The sequence below is a fragment of the Felis catus genome, chromosome B3, assembly GCF_018350175.1.
Source record: "Felis catus isolate Fca126 chromosome B3, F.catus_Fca126_mat1.0, whole genome shotgun sequence".
Classification (NCBI taxonomy): Eukaryota; Metazoa; Chordata; class Mammalia; order Carnivora; family Felidae; genus Felis; species Felis catus.
The window spans coordinates 93,388,562-93,401,449 of record NC_058373.1 but is presented as its reverse complement, the minus strand read 5'-3'; the positions used below and the strand labels follow the sequence as shown (position 1 = coordinate 93,401,449).

The window sequence follows — 12,888 nt, the reverse complement described above, 5'->3', positions numbered from 1 at the left end:
TAAAAACAAAGTAGCTGACCAACAAATTAAAACAAAAGAGGCATAAATACAAGCTAATCAATATTATTTTAATATTCATCACCTCCAAAAGTAATTACCTCCAGTTGTTCCTTCTGGGTAAACCCTTTCATGCTTTTCCCTGAGGCGTGGCCAACGAAAGTCATCACTCTAATAACTGGCTGATGCTTTAAAAGCATTTCCGCAATTTCTTGAACACTATCTCGAAATGAAGAGAAGATCATAACTCTGGTCTCACCACATTTCTTTTCAGAGGCATTTTGAGCTACATAACAAAAAAACACTCTCATTACAATTTTTTTTTAAAAGCAATATACAAAAAGTATTTTAAAACACAACCCTGAAACTATATACTAATGAATGATAATTCTTTCAAAAAAGTAACTTAAAATGTCTTAAACCTTTGCTGGTTTCCTCCTACCTTCTCTAGTAATTTTAATGTTCTTGGCTCCCTACCTCTCATTGGCTATCATAATAATCCTAAACAAATCATTGGCTGTCATAATAATCCTAAACAAATCAAATAAAAATCCTAAACAAATCAAATAAACATTACCTGAATCCCTTTTAACCAGTACTTCAATTCATGCATGATGCCTGTTATTCACCTTTACTTTCTAAGTCAGAATCACAGAATTGTAGAGCTCCCACTGATTTCATAAATATATCCTTTCCTTTTTGTTCACTAAAGGCACTTTCTTAATCCAGGCCATAGCATTCTGTCCCTGAATCTAAGATACTTGTAAATTCTCCAAGGTTAGGGGCACCTGGGGGCTCAGTCTGTTAGATGTCTGACTTGGGCTCAGGTCAGGATCTCACAGTTTGTGAGTTCAAGCCCTGCATCGGGCTCTCTGCTGTCAGTACAGAGCCCAATTTGGATCCTCTGTCCCTCTTTCTCTCTCTACCTTTCCCCTGTTTGTGGTCTCTCCCTAAAATAAATAAATGTTAAAAAAAATTTTTTTTTTTAATTCTCCAAGTCTAACTATAGAATATACCCTATAGTCAATCACAAAGCTGATCCCAGGGACATGTCCCTTGTCCCACCCTCCCAAAATTTCTCAAAATCTTCTTTTTTACATTTATTATCCAGGGTAATTAAAAGCCCATCTTCCCCATAAAGTCAGAGTTTTAGCTCTTTCAGTAACTTTGTCTTGCCTTGAAACTACTAAACATGACTTACTATTCCATGACTTGAAATGTTCAACTACAACTTCTTCTAATTTCTTTAACTTTGGATGACTATAGACAAAATTTTTATCTTTATCTCCTGCAAAACAAAAACCAAAAAATCATTCTATATTTTCTATATTCAATTAGTATATTTTAATTATCCTTTTCAAAATAGATTTGTTAAATCTTACCTTTTTTCTGTTCATTTAAATACTAAGTAGCATCTGGGTAGCACATAAGCCCTACTATAAAATAAACTTTGAATTTTTATTATAATTTCATTCTGAAAACGAATCCAGATGAAATCAGAAGCAAAGTAGATGGGAAAAATAGGTTTTGAATTAAGCTTTAAATCAGTTTTTGGTAGTTCAAAAGAATTTTCACTAACAGTAACAACTACCAGCATCTATTTAAAGTTTATAACCTTGAATATACACTTATCCTAACTTAAAGAATAAAATCTTTAAGCATTTAACAGATCCGTTGCCACAGAAATAAAAGTGATTATAGATAATTTGGATCAATGAAGCCTAATTTCAAAATTAATCTGATAAAGAAATAATATAAAGTTTTAAAAGAAAAACCAGACCTTTTTGGATAGAAGAGCCACTTGCTGACGTACCACGTGTATGTGCAAACATGCACTCTAGATGATTATAGAGTTTCATGAAGTCTTCATTTCGGCTAAGTTCATTTTTTGCCCGAGTCATTCCTTCAGAAATTAAGTAAAGATTTTCCAAATTAAAAAATAAGTTAATCAAATTTATTATTCATTAAAAAGAAATTAGGGGCGCCTGGGTGGCTCAGTCAGTCGAGCATCAAACTCTTAATTTTGGCTCATGTCATGATCTCATGGTTCGTGAGTTCAAGCCCCACAGCGGGCTCGACACTGAAGGTGCAGAGCCTGCTTAGGATTCTCTCTCCCTCTCTCTGCCTCTCCCCAGCCCCTCTCTCTGAAAATAAATAAATACAGCTTTAAAAAATAATAAAATAAAAAATAAAAGAAATTAAACTTTAGCCATGAATACAAATTTTTCTAATTTAAACATAAAAACCAGCAACTGTTTTCAGTTCCACAGTCACAGATGTATTAAATGGCTTGCTTTTTACTACCAATTTATCAAAAACAAAAAAAGTCATTTGTTACATAACTATTACATTGCTTTTTGTTTGTTTTGTTTTGTTTTGTTAAATAATCTCTATGCCCAAAGTAGGGTTCGAATTCATGACCCCAAGATCAAGAGCTGCATATTCTACTGAGTCAGCCAGGCACCCCTATTTTATTGCTTTTTAAAATAAAGCATTTTGGATGCACCTAGGTGGCTCAGTGGGTTAAGCATCCAACTCCCAACTTTAGCTCAGGTCATGACCTCACAGTTTGTGAGATTGAGACCCATGTTGAGCTCTGCACTGAGCATGAAGCCTGCTTGGGATTCTCTCTCTCCCCTCTTCTGTCCCTCCCCTGCTCATAATCCCTCTCTTTCAAATAAATAAATAAACATTCAAAATAAATAAATAAATAAAGCATTTAAAATTTTTTTTTAATTTTATTTTTGAGAGAGAGCGTGAGTGGGAGAGGGGCAGAGAGAGTGGGAGACACACGGAATCCAAAGCAGGCTCCAGGCTGTCAGCACAGAACCCAATGTGGGGCTCGAACTCACGAGATGGGAGATCATGACCTGAGCTAAAGTCAGATGCTCAACCAACTGAGCCACCCAGGCACCCCTAAAATAAAGCATTTTTAAGTAACCCAAGTGTTCAATATATCTTTAACCAAAATAATAACATGTCATTATTCCTTTAAATAATTTAATATAATTTACCTTTAGTTCCATCCATAATTCCACAAAGAAAGAAATATAATGATCTCATTCCCATTTGCTGCAATAATTCATAACCATGATATAAACTAATACAAATAGCAAACTCTCCCTCGATAATGCCTTGTTGTATTCCCTAGAAAAACAAGCACAGACCAAATTTAACCAAAGGAAGAAATAAAGATACGTGTTCTGTGTAGAATTTACTGCTCTATTGAAGGTCTACCTATAGAATATCATAGGACCTTGCTTTGGAAAGGGGCCAGTGTATTTTCCACATAAAATCTGTGCCTTTATTTTTTTTAATTCAATATGAAACTTACACTTTAAAGAGAATAAGTGAAGGAGAGAAATATTTATCATATACTGTTTCTCATTATAGGTAAATTATTAGCAGTATGTGTATTCATTTGTTCTTTCAAAACTATTTAACATATCAAGCATGGAGATAGATATTTGGGATATAATGGAAAATAAGTCACATATTGGCCTATCCTCATAAATGTTACTGGCACCAGAACAGAATTTAATCAGACAGTTTAACACTAACATTTAACACCACACATACATACTGTAGTAACATGTGACACTGTCTTAGCACCAGACACTGTTCTAAGCACATCACTTACACAAACTCAGTTAATCTCAACACCTGGGAGGTAGGTACTATGGTTATGCCCATTTTATAGATGAGGAAACTGTAGAGCCAGTATTTGAATCCACAAACTCTGGCTCAGGGTACTTGTGCTTTTAACCACTACTCTCAAGGAAAAGTGAAATACGTATTCCTTTAATGAGAACATACAGCAGGTGTAACTATGTAATAGGATAAGAGACACCACTGAAAATAGATTTTTATTATTTTCCTTTATTCAAGATAACTATTATTCTGGACCTTACATTCCTAGTAGCATTTAAGATCAGTAAATAGTAAGAGCCATTTTAAATGTTCACAGCATAGTGATAAATGCCCTAAAATGGCACCCCAATTACCTGAAAGGGTAAAACCCTGTATCTACAAAATATAAACTCTCATTAGTGAGATCCAAGTTCAACAGGTTCAGATTTAGTACTTAAAATTTAAATGAACCTTTAACTCCTAGCAGAAATTTAAACACATCCTATTAAAGTTTAGTATAATATAATGTAATTTTACAGAAAAGTTTCCCTTAGTAGTTCCCCAGATACTATGAGATAAAAATCAGTATTTCTCGGTGTAATATTTAAAACCATTCTTGTGTGCACACAACCTAGACTATCATATCTGACTTCCTCGACCTTTTACCTCAGCCACAATGGCTAGTTCACTGACTCCTTCATACCATCATTCAATGCCTCTGTTCTTTTGCACATGCATTACCTCTCAGTTCAAAGAATGACTCAGTGCCTTTTTGTATTTGTGAGCATCTCTTCTAACTTTGGACCTAGCTTGATGGGTATGTTCCTATCCATTTAATTTTTTCCTAATAAGATTAGAAATTAGAAACTTACTATGATGCTCTAGGTCTAAAAGTTAGTTAGAATCTACCCTCTCATAGCACTTTGATTTTGCAACACAGAAATGAACTAAAATACCAAGTCTTTATTAAAAGTTAGAAGATAAAATTAATTCAAAGCATTAAGGTGCATTCTTGCTAGATTTTTTTCATGCTTTTATGAACTACATAAATCATATCAGAATTCTTGATGAGCTAATATATACCAAGAAAACAACCATTATTTACATTTTATCATAGCACTAACTAAAACTTAATCTCTTCAAAATTAATTTAAAAATACCTACCACAATATTTGGAGATGGGTTTTTCCTAAACTGATCTCTTGCCAAAATTATCTGGTATTTTGTTAGATTAGGGATATCCCTTCTCATCAAAACATTCCTCTGAATCAAAGAACTGGCAAATGCTTCCAAAACCTGAAAATTTCAATGAAATTTAGTTTAAGCTTAATTTAAAGTCCTTTTTCAAGGGGCACCTGGGTGGCTCAGTTAGTTAAGCGTCTGACTTCAGCTCAGGTCATGAGCTCACGGGTGGGTTCGAGCCCCACATCAGGCTCTGTGTTGACAGCTTGGAGCTTGCTTCGGATTCTGTGTCTCCCATTCTCTCTGCTCCTCCCCTGCTCATGTGCTCTGTCTCTCTCAGAAATAAACATTAAAAAAATAAAGTCTTTTCTCAAATATAATCATTTCCTCACACATTAAAATAGAAGTCATATATTAAATGAAGTTTGTCTTACGTTTTGAAGTAAACACAGCAAAATAACAAAACTTAAGAGTACTTAACATTTATCCCCAGAAAACATCCATATGAAAGTCAGCATAACCGATTACTAGATCCAACTATAATTTAAGAACATATATGTTGGGGTGCCTAGGTGGCTCAGTCAGTTGAGTGTCCGACTTCAGCTCAGGTCATGATGTCACAGTCTGTGAGTTCAAGCCCCATGTCAGGCTGTGTGCTGACAGCTCAGAACCTGGAGCCTGCTTCAGATTCTGTGTCTCCCTCTCTCTCTGCCCCTCTCTTGCTTTCTCCTTCTCTCAAAAATAAACATTAAAAAAAATTTTTTTAAATAACAAGACATACATGTTTATCTGTGTATTTCTTTTTTTTTTTTTTTTCAACGTTTATTTATTTTTGGGACAGAGAGAGACAGAGCATGAACGGGCGAGGGGCAGAGAGAGAGGGAGACACAGAATCGGAAACAGGCTCCAGGCCTGAGCCATCAGCCCAGAGCCCGACATGGGGCTCGAACTCACTGACCGCGAGATCGTGACCTGGCTGAAGTCGGACGCTTAACCGACTGCGCCACCCAGGCGCCCCATATCTGTGTATTTCTTAAGTCCCTTTCCTCCCCAACCCACACACACTATAATCTAAGCACAATTAATGGAGGACTTTTAATTTCTCACTGATGCATCTCAATATGAAGAAGAAAGTCTGGCATATAGGTAAGTATTTGCAGTCTGGCTGACTAAATCAAAATGCCTTGAGTACATTCAATGTGATTTGTTGATTCATTCTTTCAAGAAATATTTATTAAGCACCTAGTATATGTCAAGCATTGTCCTAACAGCTGAGAATTTGTAGCTGAGACAAATGAAGTCACTACTTTCATAAAAACGTATATCCGATGAAGGGAAGCAAAGAATAAAGACTGAACAAAGAGATAAATGTACAAGAACCTAAAACACAGTAATACTATAGTTTTTGAAGGAAAGGTAAACAAAGATAGTCTCTCTGAAGAGGTACTATTGGAACCAACATCTGAATGCTGACAGGTTTTGAGGAAAGAGCCAGAGGAAACAGCATTCGAAAGGTCCTGATGCAGGAATGAGTTTGATGGCAGAGGGAAGGAAAACAGAGACTTCCCGATGAAGACCTGCTACAACAATACAGTTGTATAACAGTTTAAACTTTTGCCTAATTCATATTTCCTAAAATAGGCAATTTAGTAGAGTTTTATTTTTCCTCCCTTCCAGTTTTGCTGATCATAATACCTACATAAGTACTCTAAAAATATCAATAAAATTAAATGCCTACTATGTGTTTATAAAAATTATAATTTTTAGATCCTTCTAAATGCAATGATTTTAATCATGAGAAAATGTATTAGTATTAAGGAAGTGATTATTACGTCAAAATAAAAAGCTTCCGGGAGCTCCTGGCTGGCTCAGTTGGTATAGCATGCAACTCTTGATCTTGGGGCCGTGAGTTCAAGCCACATGTTGGGTGAAGAGTTTACTTTAAAAAAATAAATTGGGGCACATGGGTGGCTCAGTCGGTTAAGCATCCGACTTCGGCTCAGGTCATGATCTCGCAGTTTCTGAGTCTGAGCTCCGCGTTGGACTCTGTGCTGACAGCTCACAGCCTGAAGCCTGCTTCAGATCGTGTGCCTCCTTCTCTCTCTGCCCCTCCCCCACGTGTGCTCTGTCTCTATCAAAAATAAATAAATGTAAAAAGAGTTAAGTAAAAAAAAAAATTAATAAAGTAAATAAATAAATAAATAGGCATTGCAAAGGAAACCATAGTCAATGATATAGTAACATCGCACGGTGTCAGATGGTAGTTACAATTGTGATGAGCATAGCAAAACATATAAACTTGACAAATCACTATTTTGTACACCTGAAACTACTGCGACATTTCATGACAACTATATTTAAATAAATTTTTTTTTTAATTAAAAAGGAGATGAGGGACACCTGAGTGGCTTCGTCAGTTAAGTGCTGGATTCTGAATTTTGGCTCAGGTTGTTAGTTTGAATACCCTGCTTGGTTTTCTGTCTCTCTCTCTCTGACCTTCCCCACCCTCAAAAATAAATAAATATTTCTGGGGCGCCTGGGTGGCGCAGTTGGTTAAGCCTCGGACTTCAGCCAGGTCACGATCTCGTGGTCCGGGAGTTCGAGCCCCGTGTCAGGCTCTGGGCTGATGGCTCAGAGCCTGGAGCCTGTTTCCGATTCTGTGTCTCCCTCTCTCTCTGCCCCTCCCCCGTTCATGCTCTGTCTCTCTCTGTCCTAAAAAAATAAATAAATGTTGAAAAAAAAATTTTTTTTAAATAAATAAATAAATATTTTTTTTAAGTTAAAATTTAAAAAAAGAGATGATTACTTGAAATTCTTTGCCATGTCTTAAATTAGTAATGCTTCAAATTTGTTACAATTTAAAAATATTAACTATAATCCTATAGAGCTTTTCTTTAAAAAGACTTATTAAACGTTAAATGATAAATGAGTATTTTGGTTATCTATTTCTGCATTACAAAGTACTTCAAAACATAATAAATTAAAACAACTGGGGCACATGAGTGGCTCAGTTGGTTAAGCGTCTGATTTTTGGTTTCAGCTCAGGTCATGACCTCACATTTCATGAGTTCAAGCCTTGTGTTGAGCTCTGTGCTGACAGTGTGGAGCCTGCTTGGGATTCTCTCTCTCCCTCTCTGTCTCTCCTCAGCTTATGTGTATGCATGCTTTCTCTCAAAATAAATAAATTAAAAAATTAAAAAAACAAACTTAATTAAAAAAACATTTACTCACGATTCTAATTCTTCAGATAAGAACTCAAGCTGTAATGCTAAGTTAGTGGTCAGTTAAGCTTCCAACTCTTGATTTTGGCTCAGGTCATGATCTCACAGTTCATGGGATAGAGCCCCATGTCGGGCTCTATTCTGGTGGTGAGGAGCCTCCTTGGGATTCTCTCCCCCACACCCCCGGCCCTCATCAAATAAATAAATAAAACTTAAAAAAAAATAAAAAAGAATTCACTAAGTGCTCAGGTCAAGACACCACAGTAACAATGAGCACACCTAACACACAGATCTTGGTTTGAAAATACCAATCTCCCATAAAAGGAACAAGAATTTCCTGGAGAAATGGTCCATTCCATGGCTGGGACACAAGAAAAACTTAATGAGCATGAAACATCTTGTGATGCCAGAAAGTTAAGCATTAAAAAAAACAAAAAGGCACAAGCCCAAAAACCACAAGGAGCTCTAAATGGCCAAAGCTGAAGCAATATGAGCAACAAATAATGACAGTATTAAATTGTAGTGCATACCTATTAGTCTATATTGATACAAAGAACTGAATTAGTAAATGAAGGAGAAGAAACAGGTCTTCATTATATAAGAATTCAAGTTGACAATATGAAAGAATGAGGAAAAGGAGAAACCGTGATTATGCAAACAGAAATAACTGTAGCAGGCAAGAACCATTATTGCATGCTAAAATTGGAGGGCACAGGCAAAAACCTCTTTGATCTTGGCCACGGCAACTTCTTACTCAACATATCTCCGGAGGCAAGGGAAACAAAAGCAAAAATGAACTACTGGGACCTCATCAAAATAAAAAGCTTTTGCACAGCAAAGGAAACAATCAGCAAAACTAAAAGGCAAACGGAAGAATGGGAGAAGATATTTGCAAATGACATATCAGACAAAGAGTTAGTATCCAAAATCTATAAAGAAATTATCAAAGTCAACATCCAAAAAACAAATAATCCAGTGAAGAAATGGGCGAAAGACATGAATAGACACTTCTCCAAGGAAGACATCCAGATGGCCAACCGACACATGAAAAATGCTCAACATCACTCATCATCAGGGAAATACAAATCAAAACCACAATGAGATACCACCTTACACCTGTCAGAACGGCTAACATTAATAACTCAGGCAACAGATGCTGGCAAGGATGCAGAGAAAGAGGATCTCTTTTGCATTGTTGGTGGCAATGCAAGCTGGTGCAGCCACTCTGGAAAACAGTACGGAGGTTCCTCCAAAAACTAAAAATAGAACTACCCCATGACCTAGCAAATGCACTACTAGGCATTCATCCACGGGATAAAAGTGTGCTGTTTCAAAGAGACACATGCACCCCCATGTTTATAGCAGCACTATCAACAACAGCCAAAGTATGGAAAGAACCCAAATGCCCCATCAATGGATGAATGGATAAAGAAGATGTGGTATATATATACAATGGAGTATTACTCAGCAATCAAAAAGAATGAAATCTTGCCATTTGCAACTATGTGGATGGTACTGGAGGGTATTATGCTAAGTGAAATCAGTCAGAGAAAGACAAAAATCATATGACTTCACTCATATGAGGACCTTAAGAGACAAAACAGATGAACATAAGGGAAGGGAAACAAAAATAATATAAAAACAGAGAGGGGGACAAAACAGAAGAGAATCATAAATATGGAGAACAAACTGAGGGTTGCTAGAGGGGTTGTGGGAGGGGGTATGGGCTAAACGGGTAAGGGACACTAAGGAATCTACTCTTGAAATCACTGTTTCACTATATGCTAATTTGGATGCAAATTTTAAAAAATAAAAAAAAAATTATATAAATAAAATAAAATAAAATAGGCCAAAGTATGTTGAGAAATAGGACTTTCAAGTAGTCTCACAGTATCTCCCCAATGGAAATCTCTATACTATTTGTGCATATTTCCTGAAAATCTAAAACTACTGTAAAATAAAATGTCAAAAGTCACAAATTCTGTCAGGGCACTGCAGGGACAGCTAATCTCTGCTCTTTGATGTCTAGAGCCTCAAATAGCTGGAGGTTAAGGGTTAACATACCTCGACTGGGGCCATATGTCTATGCCTTCGATTCTAGCTATCTACTGTTTCCTCATCTGTCCTGAACATGGCTTAGCTGAGTTTCATCATGGCTTACTTAGGGTTTATCACATTCTGCTGGTGAAAGTGAGTCACAGAGACAGTCTAGATTGGAGGGAAAAGGAAATGCATCTTCTCTCTCCATGGGAGGAGTGTGAAAAATTTGCAGGCATCTTTAATCCATAACAATGAAGATATGAAAACATAATGTTCTCTTAGCATGACACTAATTATGAACTATAGAAAAAGAATGTGTTACCTCAAATTTTTCCCATTGGATGTGATGACTGTCTAAGCAATTTCTCAATCACTGTAATACTGACAATTTGCCCAGATAATTCTTTGTGGTTGGAGGTCTATCCTGTTCGTTACAGATGTTAAGCAGCATTCTTAGTCTCTACATATTGGGTTCTACTAGCAACTGTACTCTACCCTTTCCAGTTATGACAACCAAAACTGTGTCAAGACTGCCAAATGTCACCAGGTGGGCAAAACTGCCTCCAGTTGAGAATCATTGCTGTATAAGAGACCCAGGAAGAAAATACTGAAAATATATTTTCTTATAAAGAAGCTTCTGTTTACATCTGGACATGTATTCTAAGTGTGTTCACTACATGAAAATTCAGTGAGCTATACACTTAGGTTTTCTATGCTCTGCTATTTATATGCATGTGTGTGTGTTTTAATAGGTGTATTTTAAAAAATAAGGTTGGGGGCGCCTGGGTGACTCAGTTGGTTGAGCGTCCGACTTCAGCTCAGGTCATGATCTCACAGCTCGTGAGTTCGAGCCCCGCGTCCGGCGCTGTGCTGACAGCTCAGAGCCTGGAGCTTGCTTCTGCTTCTGTGTCTCCCTCTCTCTCTGCCCCTAACCCACTCACATTCTGTCTCTGTCTCTCTCAAAAATAAATAAACGGGGGCGCCTGGGTGGCGCAGTCGGTTAAGCGTCCGACTTCAGCCAGGTCACGATCTCGCGGTCCGGGAGTTCGAGCCCCGCGTCAGGCTCTGGGCTGATGGCTCAGAGCCTGGAGCCTGTTTCCGATTCTGTGTCTCCCTCTCTCTCTGCCCCTCCCCCGTTCATGCTGTGTCTCTCTCTGTCCCAAAAATAAATAAACGTTGAAAAAAAAAAAAATTAAAAAACAAAACAAAACAAAACAAAAATATTAATTTCAAAGAATATTTCAAATACTAATAATATAACATGATATAAATATGTAATATGCTCACACCAGATTCTACAAAATAAAATACATTATCAGTTCATTCATCAAAACCCTGAATTGTGATACAAATGTCTTACCTGGATATATGCCTTTTGGATGGCTACAAGTTCTTCACCAAGGGGAACAACTAGCTTTTCAACTCGTCTTTCATGAGAGTACGGCAAAATATCTGGAGAATCTTCAGAACGAAGTTCTATCTGCCCAATTCGTAGGTTAGTAATAACCTGTTGAACAGCCTACACAAAATCAAGTATGATTATAATTATATTACATGTTAAATTTTTAGTTTAGGCTACCAACAAAAATAAAATAGTGGTAAAATTCATATTAAACCTTTTTTAAACTATAATAGTGGTACAATAGGAGGATAAGGCTTTGAAACATCTTTCATGCAGCCTTTCCAGCCAAGCATCTAAAAAATAAGAATATTAGTAAACATCCAGTAAGTTCCTCAAACATATTTTGCACCTTTCAATGGGAGTGATATATTCCTTCATCTACATCTTATGAAGACTCAGACAAAACAGAAGCTTTAGATTAGCAAATAAATCACCAAAACATTATGTAACATAGTCAATTTTAGAGCCAGAACTACAACCCAGATTTCCTTGTTTTCTGGCAAACACTTTTGTCCAATGGTGTGTGTGTGTGTGTGTGTGTATGTGTGTGTGTGTGTGTGTGTGTGTGTAGAGCAGAAAAGTCTTGTTACTATTAAATGACACAAACATATCTTAGAAGTACTTTACAAATTGACTTGTTAAGAAATTGAGGGGATAGGGTATATGCTACACTAAATCAATTATTGATAAATTAGAATATTTTCCAGTATATATAATGTGAATATATTTCTGGATATACTGTACTTCTAAATTTTCTTCACTGAAAGCTTATACAAAAGTTGAATTGTAATTTCAGGGAACTGGAGCAAAAACATAAATTCAAATACTGACAGTGTGATCAAAGTTGAAAGAAAGGGGCACCTGTGTGCCTCAGTCAGTTAAGAGAATCTTGATTTCAGCTCAGGTCATGATCTCACAGTTAGTGAGATCGAGCCCTAGCACAGCACAGAGCCTGCCTAGGATTCTCTCTCCCCCTTTCCCTGCCCCTCCCCTGGTAGTGCTCACGCACGCACACTCTCTATCTCCATCACAAAATAAATAAATAATTTTTTTTTAAAGTTCAAAGAAACTTAAAGACTCCACCAAAAAACTTAGAATAAATGAATTCAATAAAGTTGCAGGATACAAAATTATTATACAGAAATCTGTTGCATTTCTATAGACTAGTAACAAAGAAGTAGAGAGAGAAATGAAGAAAACTCAATTTACAACTGCACCCAAAAGAATAAAATACCTAGAAATAAATGTAACCAAAGAGGTGAAAGACCTATTGCAGCATTATTTACAATAGCCAAGATATGAAAGCAACCCAACTGTACCTCAATAAATATGTGAGATACCTCACATACATGTGATATATATATATATACATATATATATGTGTGTGTGTATGTTACACTCACACACACACTGATT

The 12,888-nt window shown here is 36.5% G+C and overlaps 1 protein-coding gene across 4 annotated transcripts in view; it reads right to left on the bottom strand.

The window, feature by feature from the left end:
- The window catches only part of FANCM (FA complementation group M), a 67,530-nt gene that overhangs the window by 46,668 nt on the left and 7,974 nt on the right, over positions 1-12,888 (bottom strand). For all 4 annotated transcript variants that reach the window (XM_045059873.1, XM_045059874.1, XM_045059872.1 and 1 more), the window contains exons 4-9: positions 11,431-11,589; positions 4,792-4,923; positions 3,012-3,144; positions 1,778-1,900; positions 1,199-1,285; positions 99-283 (exon numbers count right to left, since the gene is read on the bottom strand). In XM_045059873.1, coding sequence (XP_044915808.1) covers positions 99-283; positions 1,199-1,285; positions 1,778-1,900; positions 3,012-3,144; positions 4,792-4,923; positions 11,431-11,589 — 819 coding nt within the window. The remainder of the gene's footprint in view (positions 1-98; positions 284-1,198; positions 1,286-1,777; positions 1,901-3,011; positions 3,145-4,791; positions 4,924-11,430; positions 11,590-12,888) is intronic.